The sequence below is a fragment of the Salvelinus alpinus genome, chromosome 9, assembly GCF_045679555.1.
Source record: "Salvelinus alpinus chromosome 9, SLU_Salpinus.1, whole genome shotgun sequence".
Taxonomy (NCBI): domain Eukaryota; kingdom Metazoa; phylum Chordata; class Actinopteri; order Salmoniformes; family Salmonidae; genus Salvelinus; species Salvelinus alpinus.
The window spans coordinates 466,501-492,966 of NC_092094.1; the positions used below are offsets into that span (position 1 = coordinate 466,501).

Genomic DNA, 26,466 nt, shown 5'->3' on the forward strand with positions numbered 1-26,466 from the left:
GTTATGGTGGGGGTTAACGTTAGGGTTATGGTGGGGGTTAACGTTAGGGTTATGGTAGGGGTTAACATTAGGTTTATGGTGGGGGTTAACGTTAGGGTTATGGTGGGGGTTAACATTAGGGTTATGGTGGGGGTTAACATTAGGGTTATGGTGGGGGTTAACGTTAGGGTTATGGTGGGGGTTAACATTAGGGTCATGGTGGGGGTTAACATTAGGGTTATGGTGGGGGTTAACGTTAGGGTTATGGTGGGGGTTAACGTTAGGGTTATGGTAGGGGTTAACATTAGGTTTATGGTGGGGGTTAACGTTAGGGTTATGGTGGGGGTTAACATTAGGGTTATGGTGGGGGTTAACATTAGGGTTATGGTGGGGGTTAACGTTAGGGTTATGGTGGGGGTTAACATTAGGGTAATGGTGGGGGTTAACGTTAGGGTTATGGTGGGGGTTAACGTTAGGGTTATGGTGGGGGTTATGGTGGGGGTTAACATTAGGGTTATGGTGGGGGTTAACGTTAGGGTTCTGGTGGGGGTTATGGTGGGGGTTAACATTAGGGTTATGGTGGGGGTTATGGTGGGGGTTAACATTAGGGTTATGGTGAGGGTTAACGTTAGGGTTATGGTGGGGGTTAACGTTAGGGTTATGGTGGGGGTTAACGTTAGGGTTATGGTGGGGGTTAACGTTAGGGTTATGGTGGGGGTTAACGTTAGGGTTATGGTGGGGGTTAACATTAGGGTTATGGTAGGGGGTTAACGTTAGGGTTATGGTGGGGGTTAACGTTAGGGTTATGGTGGGGGTTAACGTTAGGGTTATGGTGGGGGTTAACGTTAGGGTTATGGTGGGGGTTAACGTTAGGGTTATGGTGGGGGTTAACGTTAGGGTTATGGTGGGGGTTAACATTAGGGTTATGGTGGGGGTTAACGTTAGGGTTATGGTTGGGGTTAACGTTAGGGTTATGGTGGGGGTTAACATTAGGGTTATGGTGGGGGTTAACGTTAGGGTTATGGTGGGGGTTAACATTAGGGTTATGGTAGGGGGTTAACATTAGGGTTATGGTAGGGGTTAACATTAGGGTTATGGTGGGGGTTAACGTTAGGGTTATGGTAGGGGTTAACGTTAGGGTTATGGTGGGGGTTAACATTAGGGTTATGGTGGGGGTTAACATTAGGGTTATGGTGGGGGTTAACATTAGGGTTATGGTGGGGGTTAACATTAGGGTTATGGTGGGGGTTAACATTAGAGTTATGGTGGGGGTTAACATTAGGGTTTTGGTGGGGGTTAACATTAGGGTTATGGTGGGGGTTATGGTGGGGGTTAACGTTAGGGTTATGGTGGGGGTTAACATTTGGGTCCCATCTGCAACATTTCAAGCTAGCTGTGGAGTGAGTTTACGTCACGTTCTGACCTCTGTTACGTGAGCTTGAACAGGATTGGATTGCACCACCGGTAATATGAGGAGGGAATTCAGTACCACCAGCAGTAGAGTTGAACTCGGGTTTATTATTGAAGGAATAAACACGTGTACACAGAACAGAAATGTGATTGGATGAAAATTGTAAACGTTAAAACATACTTCATATAGACTGTGGCACAGGGATGCAAAAGTTGGAGTATATGTGAAATGAATTACAGAACTATATTTAGTAATAGTTAGAGGATATTTTGCAATTTGGACAGTGTGACTGGATATGAGTATAGAATACAGACTGCTCAAAATTATAATGTAGCATTATTCAGTAAACAGTATAACATTTTAATACACTGGAGTATAATCAGATATGTGAACATTAACATCCAATTTGACAATATACATTGAGGACCTTATGGATTCGATTTCACAAAAAACATTTCTTCAAGATATCCCTGGAAATAAAACAAGGACACACACACAGCCGTCAGTCACACACAGCCGTCAGTCACACACAGCCGTCAGTCACACACAGCCGTCAGTCACACACAGCCGTCAGTCACACACAGCCGTCAGTCACACACAGCCGTCAGTCACACACAGCCGTCAGTCACACACAGCCGTCAGGGACACACAGCCGTCAGTCACACACAGCCGTCAGTCACACACAGCCGTCAGGGACACACAGCCGTCAGTCACACACAGCCGTCAGTCACACACAGCCGTCAGGGACACACAGCCGTCAGGGACACACAGCCGTCAGTCACACACAGCCGTCAGTCACACACAGCCGTCAGTCACACACAGCCATCAGTGACATACGCACTCACACACACACACAGCTGCACAAACTCACAGATGCACAAACCATCTCCCTCACACTATACCTGTAAATGACTATGGTCCCTCACACTATAACTGTAAATTAATATGGTCCCTCACTACTATCTGTAAATGAATATGGTCCCTCACACTATACCTGTAAATTAATATGGTCCCTCACTACTATCTGTAAATTAATATGGTCCCTCACTACTACCTGTAAATTAATATGGTCCCTCACACTATACCTGTAAATTAATATTGTCCCTCACTACTATCTGTAAATTAATATGGTCCCTCACACTATAACTGTAAATTAATATGGTCCCTCACTACTATCTGTAAATGAATATGGTCCCTCACACTATACCTGTAAATTAATATGGTCCCTCACTACTATCTGTAAATTAATATGGTCCCTCACTACTACCTGTAAATTAATATGGTCCCTCACACTATACCTGTAAATTAATATTGTCCCTCACTACTATCTGTAAATTAATATGGTCCCTCACTACTACCTGTAAATTAATATGGTCCCTCACACTATACCTGTACATTAATATGGTCCCTCACTACTATCTGTAAATTAATATGGTCCCTCACTACTACCTGTAAATTAATATGGTCCCTCACACTATACCTGTAAATTAATATTGTCCCTCACTACTATCTGTAAATTAATATGGTCCCTCACTACTACCTGTAAATTAATATGGTCCCTCACACTATACCTGTACATTAATATGGTCCCTCACACTACTATCTGTAAATTAATATGGTCCCTCACTACTATCTGTAAATTAATATGGTCCCTCACTACTATCTGTAAATTAATATGGTCCCTCACTACTATCTGTAAATTAATATGGTCCCTCACACTATACCTGTAAATTAATATGGTCCCTCACTACTATCTGTAAATTAATATGGTCCCTCACACTATACCTGTACATTAATATGGTCCCTCACACTATACCTGTAAATTAATATGGTCCCTCACTACTATCTGTAAATTAATATGGTCCCTCACTACTATCTGTAAATTAATATGGTCCCTCACACTATACCTGTACATTAATATGGTCCCTCACCACTATACAAAGTTAGAAACATTGTCAGGCAAAGCAGCAAAAAGCATCAGTCATAATTACTAGAGAACATCATTGAAGAAAAAGGTAAACATACACATTCACTAAGAAGAAAAATAAATATATAATTAAAAAAATGTATATAACATTTATATTAAATGCCAATGTTAACTGTTGATTGTCTGATAAAAATAGTTGGTGAAATAGTGGGCACTGTGGGAGGGGAAGGCTTCTGGTTGGTTGGTACTGGAGAGGGTTGTTATGGTGACCAGCCGTGCTGAGCTGTGATTGGTTGACTGTCATTGAGCATGCTCAGATTAGTCCTTGCCGGCATCGATCTTCTCTTGTCGTCGTCTCATGATCTCTTGGAGCTCTGAATCCCCATTGCTCTTCTGGAAATAGATTTTTAGGGTTGAGTTTTTTAATTTTTTATATCTAAACATCAAAAAGGCTCTAAACGTGTGGAATGTCAACCTGTTGGACAACTATTTCAGTCTTAACAACATCAGACTAAGTTCTTTCCCTGAGTGAATAAAGTTACTTACCTTAAAATGCTCGAATAACGTGTCCGTGCATGGGTGTCCATGCGTGCTTGTGTGTGTGTGTGTGTGTACATTGGTTCATGTGTCAGTATGTGTGCATGTGATACAGACCTCTAGCTGGGCTTTCTGCACGGTGGTCTGGCTGTAGACCCTGGCTCCCTCGTCTCCACACACTGCCTTCAGTTCCTCCTTGTTCAGAGAGAAGAGCTGAGCACCTGTCAGGTTCCCCAGGCACTCCACCGTCCTGTAGGGAACAGAGACTACGTTACCCATAATGCTCTATACCCAGGCAATCCACTGTGCTCTATGGAACAGAGACTACGTTACCCATAATGGTCTATACCCAGGCACTCCACCGTCCTGTAGGGAACAGAGACTACGTTACCCATAATGCTCTATACCCAGGCACGCCACCGTCCTGTAGGGAACAGAGACTACGTTACCCATAATGCTCTATACCCAGGCACTCCACCGTCCTGTAGGGAACAGAGACTACGTTACCCATAATGCTCTATACCCAGGCAATCCACCGTCCTGTAGGGAACAGAGACTACGTTACCCATAATGGTCTATACCCAGGCACTCCACCGTCCTGTAGGGAACAGAGACTACGTTACCCATAATGCTCTATACCCAGGCACGCCACCGTCCTGTAGGGAACAGAGACTACGTTACCCATAATGCTCTATACCCAGGCACTCCACCGTCCTGTAGGGAACAGAGACTACGTTACCCATAATGCTCTATACCCAGGCACTCCACCGTCCTGTAGGGAACAGAGACTACGTTACCCATAATGCTCTATACCCAGGCACTCCACCGTCCTGTAGGGAACAGAGACTACGTTACCCATAATGCTCTATACCCAGGCACTCCACCGTCCTGTAGGGAACAGAGACTACGTTACCCATAATGCTCTATACCCAGGCACTCCACCGTCCTGTAGGGAACAGAGACTACGTTACCCATAATGCTCTATACCCAGGCAATCCACTGTGCTCTATGGAACAGAGACTACGTTACCCATAATGGTCTATACCCAGGCACTCCACCGTCCTGTAGGGAACAGAGACTACGTTACCCATAATGCTCTATACCCAGGCACTCCACCGTCCTGTAGGGAACAGAGACTACGTTACCCATAATGCTCTATACCCAGGCACTCCACCGTCCTGTAGGGAACAGAGACTACGTTACCCATAATGCTCTATACCCAGGCAATCCACTGTGCTGTATGGAACAGAGACTACGTTACCCATAATGCTCTATACCCAGGCAATCCACTGTGCTCTATGGAACAGAGACTACATTGCCCACAATGCTCTATACCCAGGCAATCCACTGTGCTCTATGGAACAGAGACTACATTGCCCACAATGATCTATACCCAGGCACTCCACCGTCCTGTAGGGAACAGAGACTACGTTACCCATAATGCTCTATACCCAGGCAATCCACTGTGCTCTATGGAACAGAGACTACATTGCCCACAATGCTCTATACCCAGGCAATCCACTGTGCTCTATGGAACAGAGACTACATTGCCCACAATGATCTATACCCAGGCACTCCACCGTCCTGTAGGGAACAGAGACTACGTTACCCATAATGCTCTATACCCAGGCAATCCACTGTGCTCTATGGAACAGAGACTACATTGCCCATAATGATCTATACCCAGGCACTCCATCATGCTGTAGGGAACAGAGACTGCATTACCCATCAGACCTGTGCAGGAAATAGTTGTATTTTGTAGTTTATTTTAAAATACCAACTTTTGAAATACTCTAGGTAGTTTAATAACGAGTTAGATATGTAGCATTTTCAAAGGCTAATATTTTATGTGATATTCAAATACAGGTCTCAGAAAAACTAATACTATTTTAATGTATTTGAATATATGCAAGTTATTTGAAAACAAAACAAAAATTGTATTTGATGGCTGCCCAAAATGTAATGAAGAACCAAAAACGACAAGTAGTGTGTGTTAATGAAACATGTGAGGGACATGGAATCATCTCAAGATCAACCACTTTTCCAGCCTCAAAATGACTTACACATATTTTCATAACGAGTGAGACATAACGTTACACTTGACATCACGTTATTATACATGTCTAGTAACTTTGTGATCATTGCAATAGCAACAATATTGTTGCATAAGATTTTTGGAAATTGCTTTATAATTCCATAATAATAGAGTTATTACATACGTGGAATAAGGAACAGTCACTATTCCTCTTGTGTACTGTAGTTACAAAAACTCTCAGCTCTTTGTTATACAATTAAAATGCAATTTACTCAAGAAATATTTAACAACATACTAAAAGCTGCTCCTGAAGTAATTACAGTTTAACTACACTGGCACAAGAACAGTTTAATGTTACATCGTTTTAAATATGTCTATTAGGTTAATAAAAATATTTTAAAAATATCCATTTGGTTTGACTTGATTACGGTAGAAATGGACATCGTGGGGCAATGGACACTCAGGAGAAAGTTCAAATAGAAATGTATGATCTACTGTCAGATAGATGGGAATAGTGTCGGAGATTGTGTGCTCTATTCATTCTGTTTCTATCTTCAACATGCAGTTCTAGATACAGCCCTGTCATTAGTAAGAAGAAAGGAAGACTATAGAGCATAATACCATGAGCTAACGGAAGACCATAGAGCATAATACCATGAGCTAACGGAAGACCATAGAGCATAATACCATGAGCTAACAGAAGACCATAGAGCATAATACCATGAGCTAACGGAAGACCATAGAGCATAATACCATGAGCTAACGGAAGACCATAGAGCATAATACCATGAGCTAACAGAAGACCATAGAGCATAATACCATGAGCTAACGGAAGACCATAGAGCATAATACCATGAGCTAACGGAAGACCATAGAGAATAATACCATGAGCTAACAGAAGACCATAGAGCATAATACCATGAGCTAACGGAAGACCATAGAGCATAATACCATGAGCTAACGGAAGACCATAGAGCATAATACCATGAGCTAACGGAAGACCATAGAGCATAATACCATGAGCTAACGGAAGACCATAGAGCATAATACCATGAGCTAACGGAAGACCATAGAGCATAATACCATGAGCTAACGGAAGACCATAGAGCATAATACCATGAGCTAACAGAAGACCATAGAGCATAATACCATGAGCTAACGGAAGACCATAGAGCATAATACCATGAGCTAACGGAAGACCATAGAGCATAATACCATGAGCTAACGGAAGACAAGCATGATAATACCATGAGCTAACTGAAGACAAGCATGATAATACCATGAGCTAACTGAAGACTATATAGCATGATAATACCATGAGCTAACTGAAGACAAGCATGATAATACCATGAGCTAACTGAAGACAAGCATGATAATACCATGAGCTAACTGAAGACAAGCATGATAATACCATGAGCTAACTGAAGACTATATAGCATGATAATACCATGAGCTAACTGAAGACAGCACTTTGTCAATTATCTCTTTCTCAAGATTGTAAAAATATATAACCTTAACTGATATCTGCCTGCCTGTGTGTGTTTATGTGTGTTTTATGTTTGTGTACGCAAGTATATCATGTCTTCTTAACACACAGCCAAGTATGGTGACTCACGGTTTAGAGAATCCCTTGGCATTGAGCCAGGCGGTGACCTGCGGTGGGCTGGAGTCTAATGTGAGAGGAGGAGAGGAGCTGCTGTCTGAGGGGCGTTCCACCCTGAAGTTACGGCCCGGAGGATTGGACTTATTAGTAGTGATCCTCTTCAACAACTCATCATTCACCTCATCCATCTGGTGTGTCCGAGCTGGGGGAAGGGAGGGAGAAGTAACGTGAGAACGGAGAGACAGAGAGAGAGAAGTAACGTGAGAACGGAGAGACAGAGAAGTAACGTGAGAACGGAGAGACAGAGAAGTAACGTGAGAACGGAGAGACAGAGAGAGAGAAGTAACGTGAGAACGGAGAGACAGGGAAGTAACGTGAGAACGGAGAGACAGGGAAGTAACGTGAGAACGGAGAGACAGAAGTAACGTGAGAACGGAGAGACAGGGAGAGAGAAGTAACGTGAGAACGGAGAGACAGGGAGAGAGAAGTAACGTGAGAACGGAGAGACAGGGAGAGAGAAGTAACGTGAGAACGGAGAGACAGGGAGAGAGAAGTAACGTGAGAACGGAGAGACAGGGAGAGAGAAGTAACGTGAGAACGGAGAGACAGGGAGAGAGAAGTAACGTGAGAACGGAGAGACAGAGAAGTAACGTGAGAACGGAGAGACAGAGAAGTAACGTGAGAACGGAGAGACAGGGAGAGAGAAGTAACGTGAGAACGGAGAGACAGGGAGAGAGAAGTAACGTGAGAACGGAGAGACAGGGAGAGAGAAGTAACGTGAGAACGGAGAGACAGGGAGAGAGAAGTAACGTGAGAACGGAGAGACAGGGAGAGAGAAGTAACGTGAGAACGGAGAGACAGGGAGAGAGAAGTAACGTGAGAACGGAGAGACAGAGAGAGAGAAGTAACGTGAGAACGGAGAGACAGGGAAAGTAACTGTTGAAGCGGTATTCCTGCTCATCTATAGCCAAGATGAGGAAACTCGTAAAAACTTTGAGCTCAGATAAGCAGTTATCTAGATTGTGTAGTAGTAAATGAAAGCTATGAGACTCACATTCTTTGAAGCGGCCCAGGTCAAAGCTCTCCCCTCTACCTACAGAGCTGGAGGGAGATGTTGGGCTGTAGGGCTGGCCAACCAGAGGTGACACAGACACACACACAGAGACAAAAGAAAGACATTATTAAATTATGTTAATAATTAATGAATAGATTGGATTTATAAGGAGCTTATCCAGATGCTCTTAAATATCGTCAAATGTGGAAGGATGTTGCCAGGGAGAACAGGTTCATCTTTCCAAACATGTGGAAGGATGTTGCCAGGGAGAACAGGTTCATCTTTCCAAACATGTGGAAGGATGTTGCCAGGGAGAACAGGTTCATCTTTCCAAACATGTGGAAGGATGTTGCCAGGGAGAACAGGTTCATCTTTCCAAACATGTGGAAGGATGTTGCCAGGGAGAACAGGTTCATCTTTCCAAACATGTGGAAGGATGTTGCCAGGGAGAACAGGTTCATCTTTCCAAACATGTGGAAGGATGTTGCCAGGGAGAACAGGTTCATCTTTCCAAACATGTGGAAGGATGTTGCCAGGGAGAACAGGTTCATCTTTCCAAACATGTTTGATAATGTTCCATAATGTGTTCAACTGGTTTCCAGGATGTATTGGTAGGTGGGTACAGGGCTTGTAAAGTACGGAGGAGGGGTGGTATCGTGAAGATGTGTGTGTGTGTGTGTGTGTGTGTGTGTGTGTGTGTGTGTGTGTGTGTGTGTGTGTGTGTGTGTGTGTGTGTGTGTGTGTGTGTGTGTGTGTGGTGTGCTTTAGAAGTATGGAGTGAGTGTGTATAACTGAAGGTTATACATTGTGTGTGTGTGTGATAATGTGTGTGTGTGATAATGTGTGTTGTGTGTGAACAGTAGATGTGTGTGTGTGTGTGTGATAATGTGTGTTGTGTGTGAACAGTGTCTGTGTGTGATAATGTGTGTTGTGTGTGAACAGTAGCTGTGTGTGTGTGTGATAATGTGTGTGCATATGGTATTGAGTGTGTGCATGTCTTTGATAATGTGTCGGTGCATATCATATTGTGTGTGTGCATGTGTGTGTGATAATTATTATTTTTTTATTTTTTTTATTTAACCTTTATTTAACCAGGTAGGCAAATTGAGAACACGTTCTCATTTACAATTGCGACCTGGCCAAGATAAAGCAAAGCAGTTCGACACATACAACAACACATAGTTACACATGGAGTAAAACAAACATATAGTCAATAATACAGTGAAAAAATAAAAAAATAAGTCTATATACAATGTGAGCAAGTGAGGTGAGATAAGGGAGGTGAAGGCAAACAAATATATGTATAAATAAATAAAAATATAAAAGGCCATGGAGGCGAAGTGACTACAACACAGCAAGTAAAATAAAAAAAAATAAAAAAACTATGGAATGGTTGGTTTGCAGTGGAAGAAAGTGCAAAGTAGAGACAGAAATAATGGGGTGCAAAGGAGCAAAATAAATTAATAAATAAATACAGTAGGTAAAGAGGTAGTTGTTTGGGCTAAATTGTAGATGGGTTATGTACAGGTGCAGTAATCTATGAGCTGCTCTGACAGCTGGTGCTTAAAGCTAGTGAGGGAGATAGGTGTTTCCAGTTTCAGAGATTTTTGTAGTTCGTTCCAGTCATTGGCAGCAGAGAACTGGAAGGAGAGGCGTCCAAAGGAAGAATTGGTTTTGGGGGTGACTAGAGAGATATACCTGCTGGAGCGCGTGCTACAGGTAGGTGCTGCTATGGTGACCAGCGAGCTGAGATAAGGGGGGACTTTACCTAGCAGGGTCTTGTAGATGACCTGGAACCAGTGGGTTTGGCGACGAGTATGAAGCGAGGGCCAGCCAACGAGAGTGTACAGGTCGCAGTGGTGGGTAGTATATGGGGCTTTGGTGACAAAACGTATGGCACTGTGATAGACTGCATCCAATTTATTGAGTAGGGTTTTGGAGGCTATTTTGTAAATGACATCACCGAAGTCGAGGATTGGTAGGATGGTCAGTTTTACAAGGGTATGTTTGGCAGCATGAGTAAAGGATGCTTTGTTGCGGAATAGGAAGCCAATTCTAGATTTGACTTTGGATTGGAGATGTTTGATGTGAGTCTGGAAGGAGAGTTTACAGTCTAACCAGACACCTAGGTATTTGTAGGTGTCCACATATTCTAAGTCAGAGCCGTCCAAAGTAGTGATGTTGGACAGGCGGGCAGGAGCAGGCAGTGATCGGTTGAAGAGCATGCATTTGGTTTTACTTGTATTTAAGAGCAGTTGGAGGCCACGGAAGGAGCGTTGTATGGCATTGAAGCTCGCCTGGAGGGTTGTTAACACAGTGTCAAAAGAAGGGCCAGAAGTATACAGAATAGTGTCGTCTGCGTAGAGGTGGATCAGAGAATCACCAGCAGCAAGAGCGACATCATTGATGTAAACAGAGAAGAGAGTCGGTCCAAGAATTGAACCCTGTGGCACCCCCATAGAGACTGCCAGAGGCCCGGACAACAGACCCTCCGATTTGACACACTGAACTCGATCAGAGAAGTAGTTGGTGAACCAGGCGAGGCAATCATTAGAGAAACCAAGGCTGTCGAGTCTGCCAATGAGGATGTGGTGATTGACAGAGTCAAAGGCCTTGGCCAGGTCAATGAATACGGCTGCACAGTATTGTTTCCTATCGATGGCGGTTACGATATCGTTTATGACCTTGAGCGTGGCTGAGGTGCACCCATGACCAGCTCTGAAACCAGATTGCATTGCGGAGAAGGTGTGGTGGGATTCGAAATGGTCGGTAATCTGTTTGTTGACTTGGCTTTCGAAGACCTTAGAAAGGCAGGGTAGGATAGATATAGGTCTGTAGCAGTTAGGGTCAAGGGTGTCCCCCCCTTTGAAGAGGGGGATAACCGCAGCTGCTTTCCAATCTTTGGGGATCTCAGACGACACGAAAGAGAGGTTGAAGAGGCTAGTAATAGGGGTGGCAACAATTTCAGCAGATAGTTTTAGAAAGAAAGGGTCCAGATTATCTAGCCCGGCTGATTTGTAAGGGTCCAGATTTTGCAGCTCATTTAGAACATCAGCTGACTGTATTTGGGAGAAAGAGAAATGGGGAAGGCTTGGGCGAGTAGCAGAGGGGAGGGCAGTGCTGTTGTCCGGGGTAGGGGTAGCCAGGTGGAAAGCATGGCCAGCCGTAGAAAAATGCTTATTGAAATTCTCAATTATAGTGGATTTGTCGGTGGTGACAGTGTTTCCTATCTTCAGAGCGGTTGGAAGCTGGGAGGAGGTGTTCTTATTCTCCATGGACTTTACGGTGTCCCAGAACTTTTTTGAATTTGTGTTGCAGGAAGCAAATTTCTGCTTGAAAAAGCTAGCCTTGGCTGTTCTAACTGCCTGTGTATATTGGTTTCTGGCTTCCCTGAAAAGTTGCATATCACGGGGGCTGTTCGATGCTAATGCAGAACGCCATAGGATGTTTTTCTGTTGGTTAAGGGCAGTCAGGTCAGGAGAGAACCAAGGGCTATATCTGTTCCTGGTTCTAAATTTCTTGAATGGGGCATGCTTATTCAAGATGGTGAGGAAGGCATTTTTAAAAAATGACCAGGCATCCTCTACTGACGGGATGAGATCAATATCCTTCCAGGATACCCCGGCCAGGTCGATTAGAAAGGCCTGCTCGCTGAAGTGTTTCAGGGAGCGTTTGACAGTGATGAGTGGAGGTCGTTTGACCGCTGACCCATTACGGATGCAGGCAATGAGGCAGTGATCGCTGAGATCTTGGTTGAAAACAGCAGAGGTGTATTTGGAGGGCAAGTTTGTTAGGATGATATCTATGAGGGTACCCGTGTTTACGGAATTGGGGTGGTACCTGGTAGGTTCATTTATAATTTGTGTGAGATTGAGGGCATCAAGCTTAGATTGTAGGGTGGCTGGGGTGTTGAGCATGTTCAAATTTAGGTCGCCTAGCAGCACGAGCTCTGAAGATAGATGGGGGGCAATCAGTTCACATATAGTGTCCAGAGCACAGCTGGGGGCAGAGGGTGGTCTATAGCAGGCGGCAACGGTGAGAGACTTGTTTTTAGAGAGGTGGATTTTTAAAAGTAGAAGTTCAAATTGTTTGGGAACAGACCTGGATAGTATAACAGAACTCTGCAGGCAGTCTTTGCAGTAGATTGCAACACCGCCCCCTTTGGCCGTTCTATCTTGTCTGAAAATCTTGTAATTGGGGATGAAAATGTCTGAATTTTTGGTGGTCTTTCTAAGCCAGGATTCAGACACGGCTAAAACATCCGGGTTGGCAGAGTGTGCTAAAGCAGTGAACAAAACAAACTTAGGGAGGAGGCTTCTAATGTTAACATGCATGAAGCCAAGGCTATTACGGTTACAGAAGTCATCAAAAGAGAGCGCCTGGGGAATAGGAGTGGAGCCAGGTACTGCAGGGCCTGGATTCACCTCTACATCACCAGAGGAACAGAGGAGGAGTAGGATAAGGGTACGGCTAAAAGCTATGAGAATTGGTCGCCTAGAGCTACTAGAGCAGAGAGTAAAAGGAAGTTTCTGGGGGCGATAAAATAGTTTAAAGGAATAATGTACAGACAAAGGTATGGTAGGATGTGAATACAGTGGAGGTAAACCTAGGTATTGAGTGATGATGAGAGAGATATTGTCTCTAGAAACATCATTGAAACCAGGTGATGTCATCGCATATGTGGGTGGTGGAACTGAGAGGTTGGATATGGTATAGAGAGCAGGGCTAGAATCTCTACAGTGAAATAAGAAAATAAACACTAACCAGAACAGCAATGGACAAGGCATATTTACATTAAGGAGAGGCATGCTAATCGAGTGATCAATAAGGGTCCAGTGAGTAGAGGTTGGTTGGGGTCGTGGCGATCCAGACAGCTGGCCGGGTATATGGCTATCGGTAGCAGCATAGGATGGAGGTCTGTTTGTAGATACCTCGTGCGTTTCCGTCGGTAGGTTAGTGGGGTTCCGTGTAGTGGGGTTCCGTGTGGTAGAGGGGATCAATCCAAATTGGCAAATTAGATATAGTGACCCAAGGAAAAAATAAAATAAATAAATAATAATAATAATAATAGTTGTCCAATATACTTGTTCAAATAGCAGCCGATAAGACAGCTAACGATTAGCGGGCCTCAGATGAGCGTTCAGGTAACGTCGGGACGGAGGTGCCAGTTGGATAAATCCCTCGGGCAGATAACGGCGGCAGTCAGTCGTGAAGGCCCGGTGGGGTTCCGTATCTGCAGCAGCAACAAAAGAAACGGGTCCGGATGGTGATGGAACTCCTCAGCTGGCTAGCTCCAGAATGATTAGAGTTTGCTCCGGGGTCGACGTAAGCCAATAGTCACACGGTTTGCAGCTAGCTAGCTGCGAAATCAAGGTACAAGTGTCCAGAGCCTGCGGCTGGAATCCGGGGAAACTGAGAGAAAAAGAGTCCCGGAATGCTCCGGTCCGAGTCGCGTTGCACAAAAGTGCCGGTAGATTATCGAGCTAAAGGAATAGCTGATGACCACTAAACGTGGGCAGCTGAAACACCAACGCTAGCCAGCAAACCGGCTAATTTCGGGGCAGCTACAGATTAGCTTCTGGCTAGCTATCGGAGTAGCTTCTGGTTAGCTTTCAGGCTAGCTTCTAAATTAGCCCCTGGCTAGCTTCCACGATGGATTTTCAGATTGAGGTAAATAATACTTTTTGTAATTGGTGAAGCGGGTTGCAGGAAAGCTTTTGCAGGAAAGCTTTTGTAGTTGAGTTCTTGGATAATAAAATAGATAAAAGATGTGTAAATATATATATATACAGGACACGAACAATACGGAACAGAAAAAGACGTCTGAACTGCTAAGCCACACACTAATGTGTGTGCATGATAGTGTGTGATCATGTGTGAGTTTGTGTGTGATCATGTGTGTGTGTGTTGGTGTGTGTGCGTGTACGTGCATTCTAATGTGTGTGTGAGGTCGTGTGTGTTTATGATAGTGTGTGTGTGTTGTGTGTGTTTATGATAGTGTGTGTGTGTTGTGTGTGTTTATGATAGTGTGTGTGTGTTGTGTGTGTTTATGTGTAATGTTGTGTGTTTATGATAGTGTGTGTGTTGTGTGTGTTTATGATAGTGTGTGTGTTGTGTGTGGTTGTGTGTGTGTTTATGATAGTGTGTGTGTGTTGTGTGTGTTTATGTGTAATGTTGTGTTTATGTGTAATGTTGTGTGTTTATGATAGTGTGTGTGTGTTGTGTGTGTTTATGTGTAATGTTGTGTGTAATGTTACCTGGCTATAGAGGGGTTCAGCCATGCCGTGTGGTTCCTCTAGTATGACCACATCCAGGATGTTGTAGGGGACGTATCCTGACTGGCCACTCCTGTTCCTCAGTTTCCACCACTGTTTATCGTCCTCTATCACCTACAGGGCCACAGTGACATGTCACAACCATGACCTTTAACCCTTGTTGACTTCTATTGACTCCACTGTCTATCGTCCTCTATCACCTGCAGGGCCACAGTGACCTAAATAATAATAATAATAATAATAATATAGCATTTAGCATGCTGTTGTTTTTTAATGTGAAACATGCATTTTCATATGGGTGGCCCAAGCATGAATCGAACCCACAACCCAGGAGTTGATAGCTCTATGTCCCTCTGCAGTAAGGACCATGTCATCCTAACTCTCTGCATGCCACTCTGCATGCCACTCTGCATGCCACTCTGCATGCCACTCTGCATGCCACTCTGCATGTCACTCTGCAGTAAGGACCATGTCATCCTAACTCACTGCATGTCATCCTAACTCACTGCAAGTCATCCTAACTCACTGCAAGTCATCCTAACTCACTGCAAGTCATCCTAACTCACTGCATGTCATCCTAACTCACTGCAAGTCATCCTAACTCACTGCAAGTCATCCTAACTCACTGCATGTCATCCTAACTCACTGCAAGTCATCCTAACTCACTGCATGTCATCCTAACTCACTGCATGTCATCCTAACTCACTGCATGTCATCCTAACTCACTGCATGTCATCCTAACTCACTGCATGTCATCCTAACTCAATGCATGTCATCCTAACTCACTCCATGTCATCCTAACTCACTACATGTCATCCTTACTCACTGCAAGTCATCCTAACTCACTGCATGTCATCCTAACTCACTACATGTCATCCTAACTCACTGCATGTCATCCTAACTCACCAAATGTCATCCTAACTCACTGCATGTCATCCTAACTCACTACATGTCATCCTAACTCACTGCATGTCATCCTAACTCACTACATGTCATCCTAACTCACTGCATGTCATCCTAACTCACTGCAAGTCATCCTAACTCACTGCATGTCATCCTAACTCACTGCAAGTCATCCTAACTCACTCCATGTCTGTAACGGTTGTCGAAGTCGTTCTCCTCCTCAGACGAGGAGGAGCATGGATCGGACCAACACGCAGCGAGGTATGTAGACATAATGATATTTAATTATAATAACGAATACAAAAATACAAGCCACAAAACAACAAACGACATCAACAGACCTGAACATGCGAACTAACATAAACACGAAGAACGCACGAACAGACTAAACAAAACGAAACAGTACCGTGTGGTGCACAAACACAGACACAGCAACAATCACCCACAAACAAACAGTGTGAACAGCCTACCTAAATATGATTCTCAATCAGAGGAAACGTAAAACACCTGTCCCTGATTGAGAACCATATCAGGCTAGTTAACATGAACCCAACATAGAAACACATAACATAGAATGCCCACCCAACTCACGTCCTGACCCACTAAAACAAACAATAAACACAATAACTAGGGTCGGAACGTGACAGTACCCCCCCCCCCCCCAAGGTGCGGACTGCGACCGCACCACCTAAACCTATAGGGGAGGGTCTGGGTGGGCATCTGTCCGCGGCGGCGGCTCTGGCGCTGGACGTGGACCCCACTTCACCCTTGACTTTGTCCGCTTCTGTGGCCTCCTCAAGGTGGCGACCCTCGCCACCGACCTTGGACTGGGGACCCTAGACATGGGTCCCGCTGGACTGAGGGGCAGCCCCGGACTGAGGGACCGCTCCAGACTGGCTGGCTCTGGCGGATCCTGGCTGGCTGACGGCTCTGGCGGATCCTGGCTGGCTGACGGCTCTGGCGGATCCTGGCTGGCTGACGGCTCTGGCGGATCCTGGCTGGCTGACGGCTCTGGCTGGTCATGGCTGGCTGACGGCTCTGGCTGGTCATGGCTGGCTGACGGCTCTGGCTGGTCATGGCTGGACGGCTCTGGTTGGTCCTGGCTGGACGGCTCTGGCTGGTCCTGGCTGGTCGGCTCTGGCTGGACGGCTCTGGCTGGTCCTGGCTGGACGGCTCTGGCTGGTCCTGGCTGGCTGACGGCTCTGGCTGGTCCTGGCTGGCTGACGGCTCTGGCTGGTCCTGGCTGGCTGACGGCTCTGGCTGGTCCTGGCTGGCTGACGGCTCTGGCTGGTCCTGGCTGGCTGACGGCTCTGGCTGGTCATGGCTGGCTGACGGCTCTGGCTGGTCATGGCTGGCTGACGGCTCTGGCTGGTCCTGGCTGGCTGACGGCTCTGGCTGGTCCTGGCTGGCTGACGGCTCTGGCTGGTCATGGCTGGCTGACGGCTCTGGCTGGTCATGGCTGGCTGACGGCTCTGGCTGGTCATGGCTGGCTGACGGCTCTGGCTGGTCATGGCTGGCTGACGGCTCTGGCTGGTCATGGCTGGCTGACGGCTCTGGCTGGTCATGGCTGGCTGACGGCTCTGGCTGGTCCTGGCTGGACGACTCTGGCTAGTCCTGGCTGGACGGCTCTGGCTGGTCCTGGCTGGACGGCTCTGGCTGGTCCTGGCTGGACGGCTCTGGCTGGTCCTGGCTGGACGGCTCTGGCTGGTCCTGGCTGGACGGCTCTGGCTGGACAGACAGCGCTGGGCAGGCAGGCAGTTCTGGGCAGACTGACAGTGCAGGTGGCTCTGGGCAGACGGGCACACCTGTAGGGAGGAGACGGAGAGACAGCCTGGTGCGTGGGGCTGCCACAGGACCCACCAGGCTGGAGAGACCTACAGGAAGCTTGATGTTAAGAAGAGGCACCTGAAGGACCGGGCTGTGGGGGAGCACTGGAGCTCTGGTGCGCAGCCTTGGCACCACTCCCACAGGCTGGAATACTACTCCAGCCCGGACCCTCCAGAGTGCAGGCACAGGTTGAACCGGGCTGTGGATGAGCACTGGAGATCTAGTGCCTACTACGCGCACCTCTCCCTTAGGCTCCACTCCCACATTTGCCCGGTACGAGCGGAGTGTAGGCATAGGACGCACTGCACCCTCCCAGCGCCCCGGAGACACAGCACGCAGAGCCGGCGCAGGAGACCCTGGACCGAAACTGCGTACCGGAGACCAGACACGCTGAGCAGGCACAATACACCCCGGCTGGATGCCCACACTCACATGACACTTTCGGGGGGCTGCCCTATAGCGCACCGGGCTATGGGCATGCACTGGCGACACCGTGCGCTTAACCGCATAACACAGTGCCTGACCAGTAACGCGTTGCTTATAATAAGCACGAGGAGTGCGCTCAGGTCTGCTACCTGGCTTAGCCACACTCCTCTCTAGCCTCCCCCCAAAAGAAATGTCTGGGGTTGCCTCTCGTGCACCTGTCGCGCTGCCGTGCTGCCTCCTCATATCGCTTCCTCCAGCTCAGCTTTGGGGCGGCGATACTCCCCAGCCTGTGCCCAGGGTCCTTCTCCGTTCAAAATCTCCTCCCATGTCCAGGAGTCCTGGGATTTCTGCTGCTGCTGTCGCTGCCCTTTTCCCCGCTGCTTGATCCCTTGTTGGTGGGTGATTCTGTAACGGTTGTCGAAGTCGTTCTCCTCCTCAGACGAGGAGGAGCATGGATATTTAATTATAATAACGAATACAAAAATACAAGCTACAAAACAACAAACGACATCAACAGACCTGAACATGCGAACTAACATAAACACGAAGAACGCACGAACAGACTAAACAAAACGAAACAGTACCGTGTGGTGCACAAACACAGACACAGCAACAATCACCCACAAACAAACAGTGTGAACAGCCTACCTAAATATGGTTCTCAATCAGAGGAAACGTAAAACACCTGTCCCTGATTGAGAACCATATCAGGCTAGTTAACATGAACCCAACATAGAAACACATAACATAGAATGCCCACCCAACGCACGTCCTGACCCACTAAAACAAACAATAAACACAATAACTAGGGTCAGAACGTGACAATGTCATCCTAACTCACTGCAAGTCATCCTAACTCACTGCATGTCATCCTAACTCACTGCATGTCATCCTAACTCAAAGCATGTCATCCTAACTCACTGCATGTCATCCTAACTCACTGCATGTCATCCTAACTCACTGCATGTCATCCTAACTCACTGCATGTCATCCTAACTCACTCCATGTCATCCTAACTCACTCCATGTCATCCTAACTCACTGCATGTCATCCTAACTCACTGCATGTCATCCTAACTCACTGCATGTCATCCTAACTCACTGCATGTCATCCTAACTCACTGCATGTCATCCTAACTCACTGCACGTCATCCTAACTCACTGCACGTCATCCTAACTCACTGCACGTCATCCTAACTCACTGCACGTCATCCTAACTCACTGCACGTCATCCTAACTCACTGCACGTCATCCTAACTCACTGCACGTCATCCTAACTCACTGCATGTCATCCTAACTCACTGCAAGTCATCCTAACTCACTGCATGTCATCCTAACTCACTGCATGTCATCCTAACTCACTGCAAGTCATCCTAACTCACTGCATGTCATCCTAACTCACTGCATGTCATCCTAACTCACTGCATGTCATCCTAACTCACTGCAAGTCATCCTAACTCACTGCATGTCATCCTAACTCACTGCATGTCATCCTAACTCACTGCATGTCATCCTAACTCACACCACAGTGTAAACAAATGAAGAATTTAAGGTCTATCAAGGATAGACCTTAGGATTCAGCACCAGACATAAACTACAGTTCAAAAGTTTGGGGTCACTTAGAAATGTCCTTGTTTTAGAAAGAAATCTATTTTTTGGTCCATTAAAATAACATAAAATTGATCAGAAATACAGTGTAGAAATTGTTAATGTTATAAATGACTATTGTAAATAGTGACAGTACTACATACTATCATACTATCAGCACCAGACTATATACTGTCATACTATCAGTACCAGACTATATACGATCAGCACCAGACTATATACTATCAGCACCAGACTATATACTATCAGCACCAGACTATATACTATCAGCACCAGACTATATACTATCAGCACCAGACTATATACTATCAGCACCAGACTATATACTATCATACTATCATCACCAGACTATATACTATCAGCACCAGACTATATACTGTCATACTATCAGCACCAGACTATATACTATCATACTATCAGGACCAGACTATATACTATCATACTATCAGCACCAGACTATATACTATCATACTATCAGCACCAGACTATATACTATCATACTATCAGCACCAGACTATATACTATCATACTATCAGCACCAGACTATATACTGTCATACTATCATCACCAGACTATATACTATCAGCACCAGACTATATACTGTCATACTATCAGCACCAGACTATATACTATCAGCACCAGACTATATACTGTCATACTATCATCACCAGACTATATACTATCAGCACCAGACTATATACTGTCATACTATCAGCACCAGACTATATACTATCATACTATCAGCACCAGACTATATACTATCATACTATCAGCACCAGACTATATACTATCATACTATCAGCTCCAGACTATATACTGTCATACTATCATCACCAGACTATATACTATCAGCACCAGACTATATACTGTCATACTATCATCACCAGACTATATACTGTCATACTATCAGCACCAGACTATATACTATCAGGACCAGACTATATACTATCATACTATCAGCACCAGACTATATACTATCAGCACCAGACTATATACTATCATACTATCAGCACCAGACTATATACTATCAGCACCAGACTATATACTGTCATACTATCAGCACCAGACTATCTACTGTCATACTATCAGCACCAGACTATATACTGTCATACTATCAGCACCAGACTATATACTGTCATACTATCAGCACCAGACTATATACTGTCATACTATCAGCACCAGACTATATACTATCAGCACCAGACTATATACTATCATACTATCAGCACCAGACTATATACTATCAGCACCAGACCATATACTATCAGCACCAGACTATATACTGTCATACTATCAGCACCAGACTATATACTATCAGCACCAGACTATATACTATCATATTATCAGCACCAGACCATATACTATCAGCACCAGACTATATACTATCATACTATCAGCACCAGACTATATACTGTCATACTATCAGCACCAGACTATATACTATCAGCACCAGACTATATACTGTCAGCACCAGACTATATACTATCAGCACCAGACTATATACTATCAGTCGTACCTCCAGCACCTCATCCTGCAGTACTGACATTATTATAATATGGAATTCGTACCTCCAGCACCTCGTCCTGCAGTACTGATAGTTCGTTGGCATTGCGGGCCACAAAGTGATAGCGGATCTTGGCATATTTACGGGACAAGGAGGTCAGCCCATTGTTGGACCTGGGACAGGAGAGAAATGTATGAGTTATTTCTCATGGATCATGCACAAGAAATATTGGCCCAGATTTAGCTACACGTCTGTTACATGGTCTGTATAAACACTACAACAGTGTATACGTTTTATAGCAGCTGAAGAAATAACAATTTGAGAAACATTATTGTTTAGTAATAGTAGTAGCAGCATGTAATGTAGAATCACAGTAGTAGTAATCTGGGAAATATAATCCATTTACCCATTCGATGAATTTAAAGACTGGGTTCCAAAAATCTGAAAGAGAGAGAAAATTTTACAGGGCGGCGCACAATTTGCCCAGCGTCGTCCGGGTCAGGGGAGAGTTTGGCCGGGGTAGGCCGTCACTGAAAATGTGTTCTTAACTGGCTTGCCTAGTTAAATAATAAAAATATGTTCTGGACTAGTTTGTGTCTAACACACTGAACTAGTATGTAACTCAAAGTATTTCAAACCTGCATCAATGAAGAAATGTAAACAAGCAAATGAAGAACTAACAATGGATGGCTGGGAGAATTCTACTAGAATGACTCAAATGGACAGCAGTCTAAAGATTTATGAGTATAAAACGTGTGTGTGTGTGTGTGCGTGTTTGTGTGTGTACACACCTCATCTGACTTGAAGGGGGACATGAGGTTGGATATGGGGGACCTGGGAGGTTCCCCTGATCCCTCTGTCTCCCACGGGGAGGTCCTGAACAGCTCAGCTGGGGGCTCCCACCCGTTCCTGAATTTAGGGAAGTAAGTAGGAGCACACTGGTCCCGCGGCCAGTCCGCCCTGCAGGGATCAGGGGTCAGGGGTCAGGGGTCAGGGGTCAGGGATCAGGGATCAGGGGTCAGGGGTCAGGGGTCAGGGGTCGGGAGGAGGTTGTTAATGCTGATACAGAGAGAACAAGTGTATAACAACTTATAAAGAATTAGAACAGCAGGCTGAACCATTTAACAGCAGGCTGAACCATTTAACAGCAGGCTGAACAGTTTAACAGCAGGCTGAACAGTTTAACAGCAGGCTGAACCGTTTAACAGCAGGCTGAACCATTTAACAGCAGGCTGAACCATTTAACAGCAGGCTGAACCATTTAACAGCAGGCTGAACAGTTTAACAGCAGGCTGAACAGTTTAACAGCAGGCTGCACCGTTTAACAGCAGGTGTAGTAGTAATTGTAGTAGTAACATAAGCTGGCCCTCTTATTTTCTCCATTGTGCTGACAGACTGACCAGACACACGGGCACCTAAAACAATTGGACACACTAGACTTAGAGTCTACACATTCCACTAAAAGTACACATACCAGAGAAATATGCCTAAGGCAACTGGACACTAATGATAAGAAGAGACACAGAGTCTGCCAATTCTCATAAGGACACATACCAGAGAACATGCTGAGGCACTGAGTTAATTACAGGGCTAAGTCATAGGCCTATAGGATAGATGGACATATATTATTTTTAAGACAAGCATGGGTCTGGCCACTATTATAATTTAACTGAAAGCAGATAATGGGCGTTAGTAGGCGTGAACAAGCAGGAAGCCTGAACTAAAAAGATAATGATGTCAGGAAGAATTAGGGGGAGTATGCTTATTTGCATATGGGGTGGACCCATATGCTATTTATGTATAAATGTTGGAACCGGAGTTGGTTCCGCGGGGTGTGTTCCGCGGGGTGTGTTCCGCGGGGACATGCCAGTTGTCTGTACAGTTGTAATAAAGAGCATGTTTGAATTTACAAGTTCTGATAAGCGTTGTATTTGAAATGTTTTCCACGACACAGGCTGAACCATTTAACAGCAGGCTGAACCATTTAACAGCAGGCTGAACCATTTAACAGCAGGCTGAACCGTTTAACAGCAGGCTGAACCATTTAACAGCAGGCTGAACCGTTTAACAGCAGGCTGAACCGTTTAACAGCAGGCTGAACCATTTAACAGCAGGCTGAACCGTTTAACAGCAGGCTGAACCATTTAACAGCAGGCTGAACCATTTAACAGCAGGCTGAACCATTTAACAGCAGGCTGAACCATTTAACAGCAGGCTGAACCGTTTAACAGCAGGCAGAACCGTTTAACAGCAGGCTGAACCGTTTAACAGCAGGCTGAACCGTTTAACAGCAGGCTGAACCGTTTAACAGCAGGCTGAACCATTTAACAGCAGGCTGAACAGTTTAACAGCAGGCAGAACCGTTTAACAGCAGGCTGAACAGTTTAACAGCAGGCTGAACCGTTTAACAGCAGGCAGAACCGTTTAACAGCAGGCTGAACAGTTTAACAGCAGGCTGAACAGTTTAACAGCAGGCTGAACAGTTTAACAGCAGGCTGAACCGTTTAACAGCAGGCTGAACCATTTAACAGCAGGCTGAACCATTTAACAGCAGGCTGAACCGTTTAACAGCAGGCTGAACCATTTAACAGCAGGCTGAACCGTTTAACAGCAGGCTGAACCGTTTAACAGCAGGCTGAACCATTTAACAGCAGGCTGAACCGTTTAACAGCAGGCTGAACCGTTTAACAGCAGGCTGAACCGTTTAACAGCAGGCTGAACCGTTTAACAGCAGGCTGAACCGTTTAACAGCAGGCTGAACCATTTAACAGCAGGCTGAACCGTTTAACAGCAGGCTGAACCGTTTAACAGCAGGCAGAACAGTTTAACAGCAGGCTGAACCGTTTAACAGCAGGCTGAACCGTTTAACAGCAGGCTGAACCGTTTAACAGCAGGCTGAACCATTTAACAGCAGGCAGAACCGTTTAACAGCAGGCTGAACAGTTTAACAGCAGGCTGAACCGTTTAACAGCAGGCTGAACCGTTTAACAGCAGGCAGAACCGTTTAACAGCAGGCTGAACAGTTTAACAGCAGGCTGAACAGTTTAACAGCAGGCTGAACAGTTTAACAGCAGGCTGAACAGTTTAACGGCAGGCTGAACAGTTTAACAGCAGGCTGAACAGTTTAACAGCAGGTTGAACCGTTTAACAGCAGGCTGAACAGTTTAACAGCAGGCTGAACAGTTTAACAGCAGGCTGAACAGCTTAATGCGCAATGCCAAGCATCGGCTGAAGTGGTGAAAAGCTTGCCACCATTGGACTCTGGAGCAGTGGAAACTCGTTCTCTGGAGTGATGAATCACATTTCACCCTCTGGCAGTCTGACGGACGAATCTGGGTTTGGCGGATGCCAGGAGAACGCTACCTGCCCCAATGCATAGTACCAACTGTAAAGTTTGGTGGAGGAGGATTAATGGTCTGGGGCTGTTTTTCATGGTTCTGGCCCCTTAGTTCCAGTGAAGGGAAATCTTAATGCTACAGCATACAATGACATTCTAGACAATTCTGTGCTTCCAACTTTGTGGCAACAGTTTGGGGAGCCCTTTCATGTTTCAGCATGACAAAGCCCCTGTGCACAATGCGAGGTCCATACAAAAATGGTTTGTCGAGATCGGTGTGGAAGAACTTGACTTTCCTGCACAGAGCCCTGACCTCAACCCCATCAGCACCTTTGGGATGAATTGGAACGCCGACTGCGAGCCAGGCCTAATCGCCCAACATCAGTGCCCGACCTCGCTAATGCTCTTATGGCTGAATGGAAGCATGTCCCCGGAACAATGTTCCAACATCTAGTGGAAAGCCTTCCCAGAAGAGTGGAGGCTGTTATAGCAGCAAAGGGGTGACCAACTCCATATTAATGCCTTCCCAGAAGAGTGGAGGCTGTTATAGCAGCAAAGGGGGGACCAACTCCATATTAATGCCCATGATTTTGGAATGAGATGTTCGACGAGCAGGTGTCCACATACTTTTTGGTAATGTATAGGGCCGTGGCAGGCACTAAATTTCGTCAGCCGGTGATTGTCAAGAAAATAACTGATGGTATCATGATAATTGACCGTTAATTAACATAAACACATTTAGCATCTCCTGGCTTCCGCCTACAAGCCACTGATCCTGACCTTTGGAACATCTACATTTTAAAAAGTTTAATAAATCCATGTAATATAGTCTACACCTTCACAATAAATCCATTATTTATTTTATACAGGCCTAAAGAAGCATTATGATATGAAGAAAATGTAGTCTATTTCAGAGGAACTAAATATAATTTAGCAGATAACATTTGGTTAGAATTCTGTGGCTTTATTTTATATTATTTTATAGTATGAAGAATACAATGGAACAAAGCTGAATAAAACAGAAAATATATTTTCCCCAAACGATTTGAGGGAGTGATCAGATCCCAAATTAATACAACCACTAGCATCAAAATTAAGTTTTACGCAATGAGCATGACGCAACAGATCACAACGTTCAGCTTGAAATGTTGATAAACTATGAAACTATTTCTTCACATTTCAAGTGCAGCAATGCACACATGGCAGTAGGATATAAGAAAGAATGTTCCATTAGTGGGAAAACACCATAAACAAAAGTGACCGCAAATGTGATTATTCTAGCATTGCTTTTGTTATAAAGGTGTATTTTAAATGGTGAAAATGATCTTCCCCAAACTTCCCCAAACTCACACGTTCTGTATATATGCCAGTTAGGCTCTACACCCCTTGTAAAGCGGATGAATGTGCTTCATTTTAAGGAGTTATTTGACCACTTTAGTTGTGCTACAAACCTTATCAAAGCCTGTTGGCCTATGGGCTAGGCTAAATGAGGTGTGGGACTACGATTTGAAAAAGTCACAAAAAAAAGCCATTGCTTCTTGCCTTACGTTGGGCATGATTCACAAGTGATAATATATAATTCACAAGTGATAAGCTAATATTCTATCCCATCACATTATTCTTGATTTAATCGTGTCTTTATATATACTAAATAATATGTGTGGGAAATTTGTTTTAATTTAGAATGGACCATTATCATGCACCTGTATCGAAACAGGGGCGGTGGAAAAGATACATAGAGTATTGAGGACACTTTCCAATTGTTCATTTTCATGCCAGCCAGGTAGGCTATATTCCTGTTGTAAAGAGAAGCAATGTGCTTAATATTAGGAAAGTTAAGAAATAAACACAGTAGGCCTAGCCTATAGAAAGCTGATGGGATCCTCCTCTTTTTAATAGAGGCCATCACTCAGTTTTCTAGTGCAATTACATAGCCTATAGAAATGTTGGGCTCTCATGAAGTGTTTGATTAGATTTTTGATTACATTCGCATTGATATCAGAGTGATTAGAGGGACAATAGAGTGCTGAGGTCCAGGCAG

At 45.0% G+C, this 26,466-nt stretch overlaps 1 protein-coding gene across 19 annotated transcripts in view; it reads right to left on the reverse strand.

Moving 5' to 3' along the window:
- Positions 1–1,477: 1,477 nt before the first annotated feature.
- The window catches only part of eps8l2 (EPS8 signaling adaptor L2), a 115,916-nt gene continuing 90,927 nt past the window's right edge, over positions 1,478–26,466 (reverse strand). For 2 of the 19 annotated variants that reach the window (XM_071415626.1, XM_071415625.1), the window contains 8 exons: positions 21,880–22,048; positions 21,495–21,529; positions 21,153–21,261; positions 14,804–14,935; positions 8,547–8,619; positions 7,505–7,694; positions 3,972–4,104; positions 1,478–3,710 (listed from right to left, as the gene is read on the reverse strand). In XM_071415626.1, coding sequence (XP_071271727.1) covers positions 3,636–3,710; positions 3,972–4,104; positions 7,505–7,694; positions 8,547–8,619; positions 14,804–14,935; positions 21,153–21,261; positions 21,495–21,529; positions 21,880–22,048 — 916 coding nt within the window. In that variant the 3' untranslated portion in view covers positions 1,478–3,635. The remainder of the gene's footprint in view (positions 3,711–3,971; positions 4,105–7,504; positions 7,695–8,546; positions 8,620–14,803; positions 14,936–21,152; positions 21,262–21,494; positions 21,530–21,879; positions 22,049–26,466) is intronic. The other 17 variants (XR_011676712.1, XR_011676713.1, XR_011676707.1 and 14 more) reach the window with 17 other exon arrangements.